Source organism: Pholcus phalangioides, unplaced genomic scaffold (genome assembly GCF_987345545.1).
Source record: "Pholcus phalangioides strain wild (caught in Gottingen) unplaced genomic scaffold, Ppha-v1.0 ptg000006l_1, whole genome shotgun sequence".
Lineage (NCBI taxonomy): Eukaryota > Metazoa > Arthropoda > Arachnida > Araneae > Pholcidae > Pholcus > Pholcus phalangioides.
Genome location: NW_028301599.1, coordinates 3,209,887 through 3,224,244, shown reverse-complemented (window position 1 = coordinate 3,224,244; position 14,358 = coordinate 3,209,887). Strand labels below are relative to the sequence as shown.

At 35.8% G+C, this 14,358-nt stretch overlaps 1 protein-coding gene across 3 annotated transcripts; it reads right to left on the bottom strand.

Annotated features, from left to right (window-relative positions):
• Positions 1–808: 808 nt before the first annotated feature.
• Positions 809–13,861, bottom strand: LOC149085674 (uncharacterized). Of its 3 annotated transcripts, none has more exons than XM_089232469.1 (3): positions 13,649–13,861; positions 4,900–4,993; positions 809–3,164 (listed from the first exon to the last, which is right to left on the bottom strand). In XM_089232469.1, the coding sequence occupies exon 3, from the start codon at positions 3,115–3,117 to the stop codon at positions 1,417–1,419; it is 1,701 nt and encodes a 566-aa protein (XP_089088595.1). In that variant the 5' UTR covers positions 3,118–3,164; positions 4,900–4,993; positions 13,649–13,861; the 3' UTR covers positions 809–1,416. The 3 variants fall into 3 exon arrangements, with proteins under 3 accessions (XP_089088595.1, XP_089088597.1, XP_089088596.1); XM_089232471.1 differs by having other exon boundaries at positions 13,610–13,710; XM_089232470.1 differs by having other exon boundaries at positions 13,411–13,695.
• Positions 13,862–14,358: the final 497 nt, after the last annotated feature.

Sequence of the window (14,358 nt, the reverse complement as noted above, 5' to 3'; positions counted from 1 at the left end):
TGCTTCGCTGAGAAATAAAGGAAAAATTATGTATGTCCTCTAAGGGAGATTGTAACACTTAGGCTAAAAAAATTTGCTGGGACATCAAGATGCATGGACCATATCGGCACCCGCATGTCAGAAGCGCCAATGTGTAAATTTTCCTCTTTTTTTTAACCAGCTGGTTGGATACCCTATTTTGCTACCTAAATTTTACCTGAAACATGAATGTGTATCCCTATTGAAACACATTACAAAACATTTTAGGGAAAACAACTTCCATAGAGTAAACATTCAAATGTCATTTCCCATGTTATTATTTTTTTCCCACGGGGACATTGCACATTTGTGTTTCTGACATGAGGGAAACAATATGTCTTGTAGCATTATGAACAGTGCACACATAAAAATATTTCTACAATTTCGACTAAACATAATTTTGATTAAAAATACCATTATGAATCGATATTAAAGAAAGGTGGGAAATTTCTAATTCATGAATCTCATTTAATCTGTTTTTTTAATGGTAAACATACTTTTTGGAATTTCTGCAAATGAGGGGTGTCCAGATTTTATATATATAAATATAGGGTTCTGCTTTTGTCAAAATTGCTAATAATTTTGCAGAAAGGAAAATGATCTAATTTTTCACCAAAGAAATGGAACGCAAAATTTGTTTTGTTGGCAGCAAAAAAATGTGTGGTGCCTGAAATTGGAAATTTTGTCAGCATCTAAACTTTTTTCTGATTTGTCATGCCCTGCACTATATATACAGTATTCTAGGATACAACAAAACATAGTGCCATATACAACATTAAAAAGTCACCAATTTCCATTGGAGAGATTTTAATTGAACTCATAAACATTTCACAGAAGATTCAAACTGTGTTTTATATAGAATTGTTATTTGATTCAGCTTAGCTAATGAACGAAGACTCCAATATTAAACATGTATTTCATTTTTCACCTTTTTGGATTACAATTCATTATCCACTTGGTATCGCTAATTTCAATTAGTATTACCTTGAAAACTGATTTAGCATTTGACTGTGGTTCACATATGACAGATGTATACAGTGGATGCAAGTGATAAGATTATGCCACTAAAATAAAATTTTGTACTTGAACAAAAAAAAAGTAATGCTGAAAATAAGTTACTTGAATGCAATTTCGGCTGCTTAATATATAACATAAGATTATTCTTTTAAATCATTTTGACATCAAGAATTCCGGTAGCCGAGTTCAAACAACATTTTGCTGCATAGACACATTTGGAATAAGCAAAACAGTCAATTTCATCGATTGATGAGAAAACATGGTCCCATATTTTCTCCTGTTACAATTCATTCTATGCATATTTACATCGGCAGAAACTACTTGTTACTTTCCTCAAATAAGAAGACATGCCAGAACATCAGATCATAAACGGGGAAAAAATTATACACTTGAGCGACTTTTCACTTGCGTGTGAAGTTTCTTATGCATGTTGAGCACAGACTTTATAGTGAAACTACTTTTGCATATGTCACACTCATATGGTTTCTCACCGGTATGTGTTCTTCTATGTTTGTTCAGAACATACTTTGTGGAAAACATTCGAGAACAAACTTCACACTTATATGGTTTCTCATCGCAATGAGTGGTAAGGTGGTCTTTCAGGTTGCTACTTTTTGAAAAGCGGTGATGGCACACATTGCATTCGTAAGGCTTCTCCCCAGTGTGAACTCTTCGATGGGAGTTTCTTGCCGACATGTCGGAGAAACTCTTTCCGCACTGATCGCATTTGAATGGCTTTTCACCTGTGTGGATCCTCACGTGTACGTTCAGGTAGCGTTTTTCTGAGAATGTCTTCGAGCAGAACTGACAAGTAAATAATTTCTCTCCAGTGTGTAGCCGCATGTGCATTACAAGCCTGTAGGGTGTGGTGAAGCTTTTAGGACAAACTTCACAAGGAAATATTTTCTCACCCGTATGCTGTCGCTTGTGTACATTGAAAGCAAACCTTGTCTGAAATGTCTTGGAACAAACATCGCATTCATGAACATTCTCACTCGTGTGCAGTGACTGGTGTCTCGTCAGATGGAAAGGACGAGAAAATTTCTGATGGCAGAGGTTACATTCATAGGGTTTTTCTCCCGTATGTATTCGCTTGTGGATGCTGAGAGCAGATTGATTGCTAAAATGTTTCTTGCAGATATCACACTGGAAACGTTTCTCAACAGAATGCACACTTTTATGTACACTCAAGTAACGTGAAGCTGTGAATCGCTTCCCACATACCTCACATGCGTATGGTTTCTCACCAGTATGGATTCGTTTGTGAACGTCCAGTCTTTCCTTTCTATAAAATGTCATAGCACACGTCTCACATTCATAACGTTTGTCTCCTACATGAATCCTACGATGCTTCACAAGATCTGAAATCGTGAAAAATTGTAAGTCGCACATCGTGCATTCATACGTCTTATCAGTAGCATGAGCTCGTTTGTGATGAGCATTAATAGCAGATTTTTCTGAGAAGCTTTTGAAACAAATTTGACATTTATATGGCTTTTCCCCAGTGTGTCGCCTTCTGTGAAGGTTTAAATAATGTTTCGCACTGAATGACTTAGCACATATCTCACAAGTAAATGTTCGTTCTTCGATATGCAAACGCTTGTGCCGGGTGAGACCTTTCTTGTTGTAGAACACTTTATCACACACCTCACATTTATATTCCCCACCCTCATCATCATTTTCGTTTTCGGCATCCTCATAAAATTGCTCAGCAACATTGTAGTCCCAAGCGATGTTTTCATTCAAATTGACTGTATCAACATCCTCTCCTAGATGCATCATTTTGTGAGCTCTTAACATTGCTTTGGTTGAGAATTCTTCATTGCAATCATCACAGGCATAGAGGGACTCGTAGGTGTGCGTGCGGGAATGCGCAATCAGGTGACTACTTTGGGAAGTCTCAAAAAAACACAGCCTACATTTGTAAGGCCTAACATTTGAATGATTTTTTTCATGTTTAATTAGGCGAGCTTCGTCGGAATAAACGAGGTAACACGTAGAGCACTGATACAGTTTTGGGGTCATTTGGTCATCACCTTCAGTGACCAGAACTTGCTCGATGATTTCAGTGGGTGACTCCATTTTTTTTTTTATTTCAAGAAATCTGTCACAGCACAAAGCAATCAGAACTGTAAACAGACAAAAAAATTTAATAAATCTATGTCTCAAAATTTCAGAATCAACTCTTAATAAGCAAGCTAGAAGTAATTTTTATTCACCGAGGTATACTCACCAGTCAAAAAAAATTTTAATGTCTATGTGAAATGTAGCCTAACATAGGTTCATGCTTGTCAATGCTTTATCAGAGAACGTTGCTTTTTTTTTTAAATTGAAAATTCACAAAATTTTTGCAGAATTATGAAGCAATCAGTACTCGCTATAAGAGATAAAAAAACATCTATCTCAATTTGTGGGGATTTTTATCGACCAAGATTTTCAAATCTGTTTAATGCGACTAATAGCTGTATGAAACATCAGCAAATTCATCAATTTTATTTATGCTGAATTCTTTTGAATGTCCAAAAGCAAGCACTTTTTGCCCCCTATATATGATGCCCAATTTGCCCGATATATGATGAAAGTCCCTTTCTTCATATATCAAGCCTACCATGTATACGTGGAAAGTTTTATTTCTGACACTCTGCACCATTAACACCTCGAGATATGAAAAGAGGTTTAAACAATCTCCACACATATATATTATTTGATTTTCATTTAACTTTTACACAATGTCATAGAAAGAGCCTTCTTTTCTGTCGTCGTCAAGGAAATGCAACTAAAACCCTAATTTGATATATCTGCATTTCAAATGAAAATGAATAAATGAAAATATAAGAAAAGATTTCTTATAAGAATGAATTCAGTATAAAAATTTTGAGTAAAAAAAAATTGGGGTCATCTGTGGCATAGACATGAGCGCAAATTTTGCAGTGAATGCAATCTAACTGCATGGTAGTTACTGACTTAATAAAATGGGTATCATCGGATTTGTCTTCAGAATATGTATCAAACAGTTCAGAGCTAGACAAATATTAAAAAATTTATATATGCATAATCAGGCATACCAATGCTGCTAATGTTCAATGTAACCGATGTGATGACTCATAGGCCTATTATTTTTCAGAAATATTAATTAAGATCATGTTTTCAAGTTTCCTTGTTTAAGTGATTTTAAGCTTACAAAAGTTTTCTAGAAGAGAAATAGAGGTATATGTGGAAAGTGATTCTGGGGCAGATATGAATCAATCGGGCTCAAAAGACAGTGTTCAACTAAAAATTCTAAAAAGTCAGCTCACAACACTGCTGTGTTATGTAAGCGTATGCACTCATATGTACCAAAACATTTATAAGTTCATCTAAAAATATATCATGAAAAAATCTTTGTTGGCTAAAAATCAGTAAGCAGCAGTTTTGCTCAATAGTTGTGGGTGTCTTTTTCTTCGAAGTCTTGTTTTTGTGAAAATTTTCTTGCTTTTGGTAAAAATAATCCATAATCTAATAAAAATCAAGAAGTTTTGTGGGGAAGATAAACAATCTCTAGTTAATTTTGTACAAAAGAAATGAAACTTCAAATTTAAGGTTTCGTTACATTTTTTATTTTGGGAAGGGTTAGTTTTTCAGATTTGGAATTTTGTGGAGAATCTGGAGAAAACTGAACCAAATTTTGGCAGAACACTCCTGAGTTGCTAAGAAAAAATGGCCAATTATTAACTTAATAAACACAGGAAAAGAAAAATTCAGCTAGTGTAATACAATTGCGTAAATAAGATTAAATTCCACAGAGGAATGTGTATGAGAGGTGCATATATGGTTAAGTAGTAGTAGTTTAAATAGGATACATGTTTTCATGAATATAGGACTAACCTTTCAGCAAATATCACTTATCATTTATGTTCAGCTCTGAAACTACTTCGCCATTTTCTGAAATCTCTTTTGCTGCCAGTTTCTACAAATTCATCTGTAAAAGAACAGTAAAATTAAGTTTTTTTTCCTTTCAATTTTTATGATTCATAATTAACACAAGGCACACCATTAAACATATTTGGATCTGAATAATATTAGTAAGGTACAAAAGTTGTTCACAATAAAGAACAAGACTAGTTTTTTTATGGTCTTGTAACTAACCTGAACGGGAGTCATATCTTATATATAAATGTTAAAGTATTTATTGTCTGTATGTTTGTTCTTTATACAAATCTACAATTTTATACTAATCATCCCAACATTTTGCACATACACCAAACAGGACCGAGATTGAATCGTAGGCTACTTCAAAAGTTTGTCAGAGCAGGGCAAATGCCCGAAATGGGCAAAAACCGTCAGGCAACAATGGTTCCTGGGCTCCAACATTCACTTTCAGAATGTTTGCTTCAGTTACTGTGGTTCCCTAACAATGTGTTTCAGATATGCATATGCCTTTACAATGGCAGGGGTGCAAGCATCCCTCATCCATTTTGGAGCAGAAACTTTCATTTTTGGAGCAGAACTTTTGAAAATGGAAAAGAACTAAAAACTACCTGTATCTGCAATATAAGGAGTAATTTTTCCATGAAATGCCAAAAGTTTCACCAAAAATGGTTGGAATGAATAAATTCTAAATAAATTTCCTTCACAAATTGAAGCCTATTTAAATTTTTTCTGAAGTATCTTATCTGTCACTACTAAAACATGAATAACTGAAATGACGAATAAAAGTTATTAGACTCTTTTCAAATTAAGCACCATGCATACTGAAAACCTAGGCAGCAAGAATTTCTGCTGCTTGAACACCAAAATCTTATTCATCCTGATATGGCAAAAAAAGTGCATGTAGAATATAATAAGGGTTTCCGTGAAAAAAGTTAGCTTCTCACAGAATTTAAAGAAATGATTAAATTTAAAAGCGAAATACAAAAAATGAGAAAAATATAAATACCTTATTTACTTAAACGATTTCTCAACATAATAGCATGCTAATAAATTAAAAATGTTTTTTTCTGCTGTTTTTCTCAGCCTGAAGCCTCTTACAATATTTTCTATACGAATCACGAGTAGCTTTCAGAAGTTCAACATCTTAATGACAATTTTTTTCGAATTTTTCATAGCATTGAACATAAGATTTTGTGTGTCTTATTCTTTTAAAGCGTTGGATGGACAGATTCTTTGCTGTTCAAACAGAATTTTGTTAACATTGAACTCTCTTTCACTGTCTGTATTACCATGTTCTAAAGATAAAAAAGCCTTCACCAAAACTGGCAAAATTTTGAACTTTGTGCTGCTTTCAAGGTTACAAAGTTTCAATATGTCTGCCCAATATCTATCTATTCTCTGAACTGATTTCACTTCTTCTTTGCATTGTGGTGCAACCCTTTCATCACTCATAATTGCATGTGAAATCCAACAATCCCAGCAATGGACGAGAGGGAGTGCAAAAAACAAGAGAGGGTGCAAATATTTCATTCTCTCCAACAACATGTTTTGGAAAGGTAGAACATTTATATATAATTGGTATCTCACAGAAGTTATGTACACTGCTCAAAACAATTACGGGAACACATGATTTTAACAAAATTATGCAAAGATGTATACCGATAAGTAACATAAAATGAATCATCCATAATTTAAAGCCTAGCAGGAAACGGAAGAAGAAACTTTATATGCAAATCAAAGTTCATGACGTCAAAAACCAGAAAAAGAAGATAAGGGCAGAAATCGGGATGTTGCAGAAACGTCAGTTTTACTGCCGTAACTGTGAAATTCGATTGCGCAGTATTTTTGTTTGAGACAAGGTGACTTGAGGATGTCTCAACAATGTTTTTTTCCGGAATCCATGGCATGGCGTGTTATAGGCAGACTGGAATCCGGGCAAACACAACGTAGTGTCGCGGATGCTGTTGGAGTCGCCAGAAGTGTTGTTGCAAGGCTGTGGAATCGATTCCAAGAAACAGGAAATGTTAGACGTCGACCAGGGCAAGGTCGGCCACGCGCCACTACAGCAACTGATGACCGGTATGTACGGTTAACAGCTAGTCGAAACAGAACAGAGAATGCTATGCAGCTGCAAAGACGGTAGCTCTTGGCAACAGGACGAAGGGTGTCCAGCCAAACAGTACGTAATCGGCTTCATGAGGGAGGGCTCTATGCACATAGGCCAATAGTCTGCATTCCGTTGACCCCATGCCACCGTGCGGCCCGAAGAAGATGGGCTGCTGAACATCGAGATTGGGAGCAACATGATTGGAGCCAAGTGCTGTTTACAGACGAGTCCCGATTCAGTCTGGAGTGTGACACCCGACGTGTTCTGGTATGGAGGGACAGGGGCACATGAAATAACCCCGCATCCGTTCGTGAAAGGTCACAATACAGACGAGCTGGTTGGATGATATGGGGTGGAATCAGCATAGACGGACGCACGGACCTGCATATCATTCGGAATGGCACTTTGACGGCCCAAAGGTATGCAGACGAGATACTGCGACCTCATGTCATCCCTTACGCTGGAGCCATTGAAGATTCGTTTGTTTTCCAGGATGATAATGCCCAACCGCATAGAGCTCGACTGGTGGAGAACATGCTTGAAGCTGAAACAATACTGCGTATGGAATGGCCAGCGTGCTCTCCTGACCTGAATCCAATCAAGCATGTCATGCTCGGACGACGCATTGCTGCGCGACCAAGGCCGCCTGTTACTGTCCGAGACTTGCAGATTGCACTTCTTGAGGAGTGGAACAGTATTCCCCAAAGTCTGATCGATAACCTCATCGCATCCATGGCAAACAGGTGTGCAGCAGTCTTAGCTGTTCGAGGAGACCACACGCCCTATTAAAACTCATGCATCATGTCTAAACAGTACTTTTTTTTTATCGTTTACATGTAACCAAATTGTTGCCCTAAATCATCTTTTCATGTTTTTTCCATATTTTCAAAGAATTAAAGCTTAATTCCAAATTTTTTTACGTCTTTTTTCTGTATTGCGCATTGATACGCGTGTACTATCCATTGTATGCCAATACGTGGCTGTCTCGCACGGTTTTCTTCACTTTTTTGCTTGCTCCCCTAATTGTTTTGAGCAGTGTATATATAAAATGAGCAAGCTCCTAGTATAAACTCCTTCCTTTGATTATTGTTAAGAGCATGCCCCTCCCCCACCAAAGCAGGGGCGGACCGTGCGGCCATATTGGGGGCTGCTCTAGGAGAGGTGCCAAATGGAGATGAAAGGGTGAAAAAAGCTTTTTCGACCAAAAATAGGTTCTGCATGGGTAGAGATTTTTTCCTCGAGCAGGGCCCTGTTCGCCAAATATGGATTTTCGCAATGTGAAATTGTCACGATCGGCAACCACACGACCGCATAGTGGCTAGACGACACAACTATGGGTATTTTAGCTGAAGTTTTTACAGATCCCGTTTTTTCCCAACGATCTCCGAAAAATTTCGGTAATTTAAAAGAGTAAACCAATGTCCCTTTTAGATTTTTCGCAAAGGCACGGGTGCAATCTTGCGGGAAATAAAGAGAATTTACACCGTAGATACAAGGTCTTTGAACGCAGGTTGGTAGTGGAGAAATTACCGTTATTTTCAGTATATAACCCGCAGGAGAAAAAACGCTTTTCGAAATCAAAAAATTTGACATATTCATTCAGGGACTTTGATAGCAAGCGGGTTATACCAACAATAATGGTACGGAACCATTATTGGGCTACTTCAAAGTAGTACTACTTTCCAAGGTCACGAGATGACGCGATTGTGGTAGATGGTGAAAAGTCAAACAAATTGAAGTTTCCCTTCCATATCTTTTTCCTTGTCTCGGAAAGAACGTGTCCGTGAACAAAATTTTCATGCTTCTTTTTCCTAAATTCCGGGTATTTAACGTACTACTTGCATTAGCGGTACCTCTGCAAACCACAAACAAGAATTGGCACAAATGCGCAGGGATTCTGCGTCTTGGTGCACCAAGTAGCAAGAGAAACATTTCGGCGCAGCTCTTGCACCCCTGCAATGGTTTGTCACTTCTTTGATGCTGCCAGTATTATAGTTCATTTCTTTATAATGATTTGTCACTTTTTCAATCCTCTCAGCAATTGAAGAAACACCAGGAAGCGCCAGGTATTATGGATAGTATTTTAATAAACTGAACAGTTCTCTCCATTCAGCATGCACATATACATTAAGGAAGGAAAATGGAATAATAATTTGAAATATAGGTGGCAGCAATGAAAAATCAAACACTACACTAGCTAGGTACTCAGACTGGTAGGTACACAAGCTGACACTTCAAGCACAACTCATTATGTATTAAATTGCCCATGGTGATAGATTGGAGTTGTGCTCGGTTTGAAAAAAAGTGAAAATGTGCTACAACAATAATCAACGTAATGATAATTCACTCTACAAGAACATTTTTCTAATCATATTTGGAATTGTCTATAGTCTAATGTTAAACTCCTCTCAATACACAGCTATCCTTTACTACGGTATCCCTCTATAATGATATTTTTTAGGAGACATAACTACTTCAATAATATTTTTTATGTTTCACTCGAAATCACCTTCAATACATTTTTAATTTCCTCACCAATGTTTGTTCTTTCGAGGGGGTGTGTATTTACTTTTTGAAAGTGTTAACCCATTTAGAATGATTTTAGCATTTAGCAATGGCACTTTGTTTAAAAAAAATTTTCCTACAAATTTTTGCATGAAATTAACATTTTTGGGAACTAAAAGGTCTAATGAGTGCCAGTGTTGTAACAAAAATTATGTAAATAGTGATTATGTTTTATTATTTGTCATTTTGCACCTGTAAATAATCGATAACAAAATTATTTTTTTTTTGTGTAAAGCCCTCAAAATATCGCCAAGTTAGAACGTTTGGCCACAGCTCCAATAAAGCAATGTGGTGTTACCAATAGAAATGAGTGGAGATCATGAGAAAGTACCAGCAATTTCCAAAACCCTTTTTTCCCCTGTATAAAGTTTGTTATTTTCACATAATTAATAAATTTCCGGATACACCCATCCCCCGGGAAAGCTTCGATATCTCTCTGAGATGGGAAGCGGGGTGTGTCCGGTCCTTCAATGTATAAAGTGGTGCCCCGACATAAGAGATATAGTCAGTTTGTTGGATTTTATGCTTGATGCAAGAACTCCTATTTGAAGGCCGCTCCCTGACTAGTGTATTAAGCGAAATCGCTGCATGTAAATATGCATGGAATAGCTGTTTTGTCAATAAATCTGTGATGTCCTGCATTTTGTTTCATCTTCTGATCATTTCAAGGTCTTGAGAGAGAAATTGTATAATAAGATATTTTTTATTTTTTTCAAAAATTAAATTTTTGGAAATTTGTTTCCCCAAAATCATAATTACTAATTATTTCAATTTAATTATATACCAGTAGACTCTCTGTAATCCGGAACATAACCAACCTCAGAGGTACACCAGTCTTTTGGGAAAAAACAATGCATTAAATTTTTTTAAACTACTGTGCACCAGATTTTTATTAATAAAATGCTGTATAAAGCCCCAAATGAACTGAACTAAAATCAATTTAGAATATTATATACAGTGGAGATCTGGCATTGCATGTTTTCCTGCTTCGTACAACCTATTTCCAGGGTTCCAATCTTCACTAATACTTTTTTTAGATTTCCCATTTAAAGAGTTTTTCCCGCTTACAATGGTTTTCATGGCGATTCTTTTAAAAATGTTATAAGCGTTATCCACTGTATTTTCTAACATTACTGAGAAATGTGTTTGTATAATAAATTTGTACATTTCTTTTTTTGCAAAAAAAAAAATGCAATTGACCTCGTTAGTGTATTACTTCTATTGCCGTAAAAAAACTTGGGGTGTACAGTGGGCATATTCCTTGGCAAAGTCAACCAACTTTACGCCTTTTTGAGCTTTTTAATAATCTCATTTTTTTTTAAACAAGAGTTAATGTTTCATGCTTTCGTTTTGACTGTTTGTTTGCCTTACTGTTTTTATCGTGTCCATACATTTGTGAAACATGTTTATGTAAAAAAACAATATGCATGTTTTTCCTATATGAACGTGGTCCAGTGCGAGAACAAAAGAAAAATGCTGAATTATCGAATCCACTACTACTTAACCGTACATGCACACTTCGTACACATTCCTCAACAGAATTTAAAAAACTTACAAATTTATCAAGCCTATTGTAATTAAAAATTTAAATGGAAATTGACATTAATTACAAATAAAAACATACTAAATTAATATCCAATTTTTAAAAACTTCTCAAATATGTTAGGTACTAAGTTATCAATATCATATTAAAAAGAAAATTGTGAAATTTTGTCATGAACAGAAGGAGCAGTCAAAAATGGATTAGGGAAATTGCCATGAAGCTACTTTTGGAGTTGTGAGGTAAACTACTTTACAGGGTGAAACAACCGAATTTTATTCATCAACTAAGTAGTCACAATTTTTTGCTGTAAATAAACACTCATAAATTCATTTTATGCTGATAATAACGGCAGTTCATAAAAGATGCCACCAACACCATAAATTTGATGGCACCTGATAATGCCACCTCTACAATGATATTATTTCTCTCCATCCACAGATTATCATTATATATCAAGGTTTCACTTTATAATTAACACTTTTTATAGCTAGCTGTTGTACTTTGTAATGCACGCCTTGTTGCAACTACATCCCTGAACAATTATTTGACCAGTCGGAACAGATGCAGTATCGTTCGCCATGACTTTGGCGACTTTTTCTTCGTGATAAGTTGCCAAGACCAGTAGAATGGGGCTCTGGGTTGCAGGGTTGTCTAGAATTTTTGATCTTCTAGAATTTTCCATCTCAGATGGCGCTCACTTTGCAAAACAGGTTTTTCTTGTTAACCACGTTTTTCAAAATTTTGATATAGCCATTCTGTTTTCAGCGTGTCTCTTGGTTTGTTAGTTCGTTTTTTGTTTCTCACTTGGATTATTTTATACGTCTTTCCACTGGTCGGGTTGTACCATTCCCTTTATATTATTTTTTCATTCATTATTTCATTTACCCGCTGTCATGCCTTCTGTTTGTAGCGTAGTAAGAAATATCCGGATATAATTTCTAAAGACCTTGATGAAATATTTTCTAATGGCAACCTTGGGGAAAGAGGGAGTGGGCAACATCGTGTTTTATCTATCTTAATGAACGACATATAATCAAAATGAACAACCTTCAGCTACGTTATAATGAGATTTTACTGTCTCATACTATTTTTTTTCTCATAGCAATACAACTGAATAACAAAAATACCAATTTAAATGCATAAAAGGAGCAAGTGAATATGTCCCAGCAAATGCGGTAGCAATCAAAGATACAAAGATGTAAAGTGAAACTGCACTACAACAATACTCAATATAACGATATAAATCCCTCCATAATAATATTTTTTCATCTTGTTTGGAAATGTTTATACTCTAATGTTAAACTTGCTCTACCTCTCGATATAATGATAATCCTTCTGCAAAGACATTTTTTTCTTGGTTCTCACAGTATCCTTATATGGAGGTTTCACTGTATATAATATATTTGCATATGTACCGTATATACTCGTGTATAAGCCGAGTTTTTTTTGTGGAAAAATTCGTTCCTCAAGTGGGGGGGCCGGCTTATACTCGGGTCAGTTTTTGATGAAAAAATTTCGACCCCACAATCAGCTGGCTCAATCAGTTAGAAACCCGCATTATTGCTTTGGGATATGTTCAAAACCCTGATAATGTCAAAGACGAGGTAAAGAAATTGAAAACATCATTGGCTTTGACACCAGGTGAACTAATGTCGATTGTAAAGCCTTATGTGAGCATCAACAAGTCTTTCAAAGACTATTTGAGGAATTTGTGCATCAAATGGATGAGTTCAGATGATAAAGAAACTACAAAAAGTGGTGCCTTGAAAAAACCTGACATTGGCTTAGTGTGCCAATGGGTACAGGAGACGTTAAATTCTGTTTCCACCGAAATTATCACCCGATCCTTCAAAAAGTGTTGCATTAGCAATGCGATGGACGAAACTGAAGATGAAAACAAAGATGCTGCACTCCCTATGATGATCTGATGGATTACGATGAGCTTGCAGACTAAGAAGAAACGGATAAAAAAGTTTGAATCATTTTCTATTGTAAATTTCCGTAAACTATTAATTTTGCATGAAAATATTATCTTTTTTTTTCCTGAAATGCATTGATCTTTTGGGGTCGGCTTATACACGCGTTTTCAATTTATTGCGGTTTTGGTGGTCCTAAAGTGGGGGGGGGGGGGGAGTCGACTTATACACGAGTATATATGGTAATTATTTCACCTTGGTATATAGTTAGTTAGGTGACATTAATAGGGTTAATTAGGAAACTCTGATTCGCGATGAATATCAAAGACACTTACACGATTCCCGGGTGAGTAATACAAGTTTCATTTGTATAATATTTAAATATTACATGTTGTATTATACCATTTTATATAAAATTAACGAAAAAAGTAAAAACCAAGACCATTATGCATTGGGGAAAAAAAATCATTAAGACTTCTCCAGTGTGGGTCTTTCCACCTAAAATTCCCCGAATTTTAACAACTAACAACTTACATTGATGGGGAAAAATACACTAAAATTTGCGATATTTACCAAATATCAAAATGTAAATAAAATAAATAGGAACGGATGAAAGCGTCAAACGCAAAGGAGATGGTTAACATCGAGTCACCTCCACTTCTACACGGCTACATTTCTCCTTTATCTCCTACTGATAAGAGCTGAGAAGCACTGACCAACTAAAACCTCTCTCTTGTTGTAAATTATCATTTTTTGAATAAGAAGCGTTTTGTGATTGATCAATATGATTGGTAAAAAAATTGAAAATTTTGTGGAGTTCTCGTCCGTATTTCGTCAGGATCGGTAGCATATAATTATAATGACCATACGTCCTTTATTTCCCAGGACAGGGGACAGTCCCATTTTTTTCTTTTTCTAGCCATGCCATTTTGGCAAAAGTGTCCCGTTTTTTACATGACGCCTACTTGGATTTTTATTCTTTATTGAAATTCTTTTTCAACGCATGTTATATTATGTTAGTTACAACTATAAATAGCAACATTGATCTGCCCCATTTGTCTTGGTGAACGTTTTATTTGGTGCAATTCATCTTAATCGCTGCAATTTGCAGTAATGCAATTCTAGTCAAGTGACTTCACTTGACTGGAATATTATTCAGGGCTTTAGCAGTAATGCTTCATTCCCCACCATAGCGATTTTTCCGTAATTTCAGCAGTATTTGGCAACTTTGTTTACTTTTGGCGTCATTCTTGGCAATAATTAGCAATAGTATTGTTCCGTAT

Coding starts and splice junctions, on each gene's coding strand:
- LOC149085674 (XM_089232469.1), bottom strand. CDS start 3,117: ATGGAGTCACCCACTGAAATCATCGAGCAAGTTCTGGTCACTGAAGGT.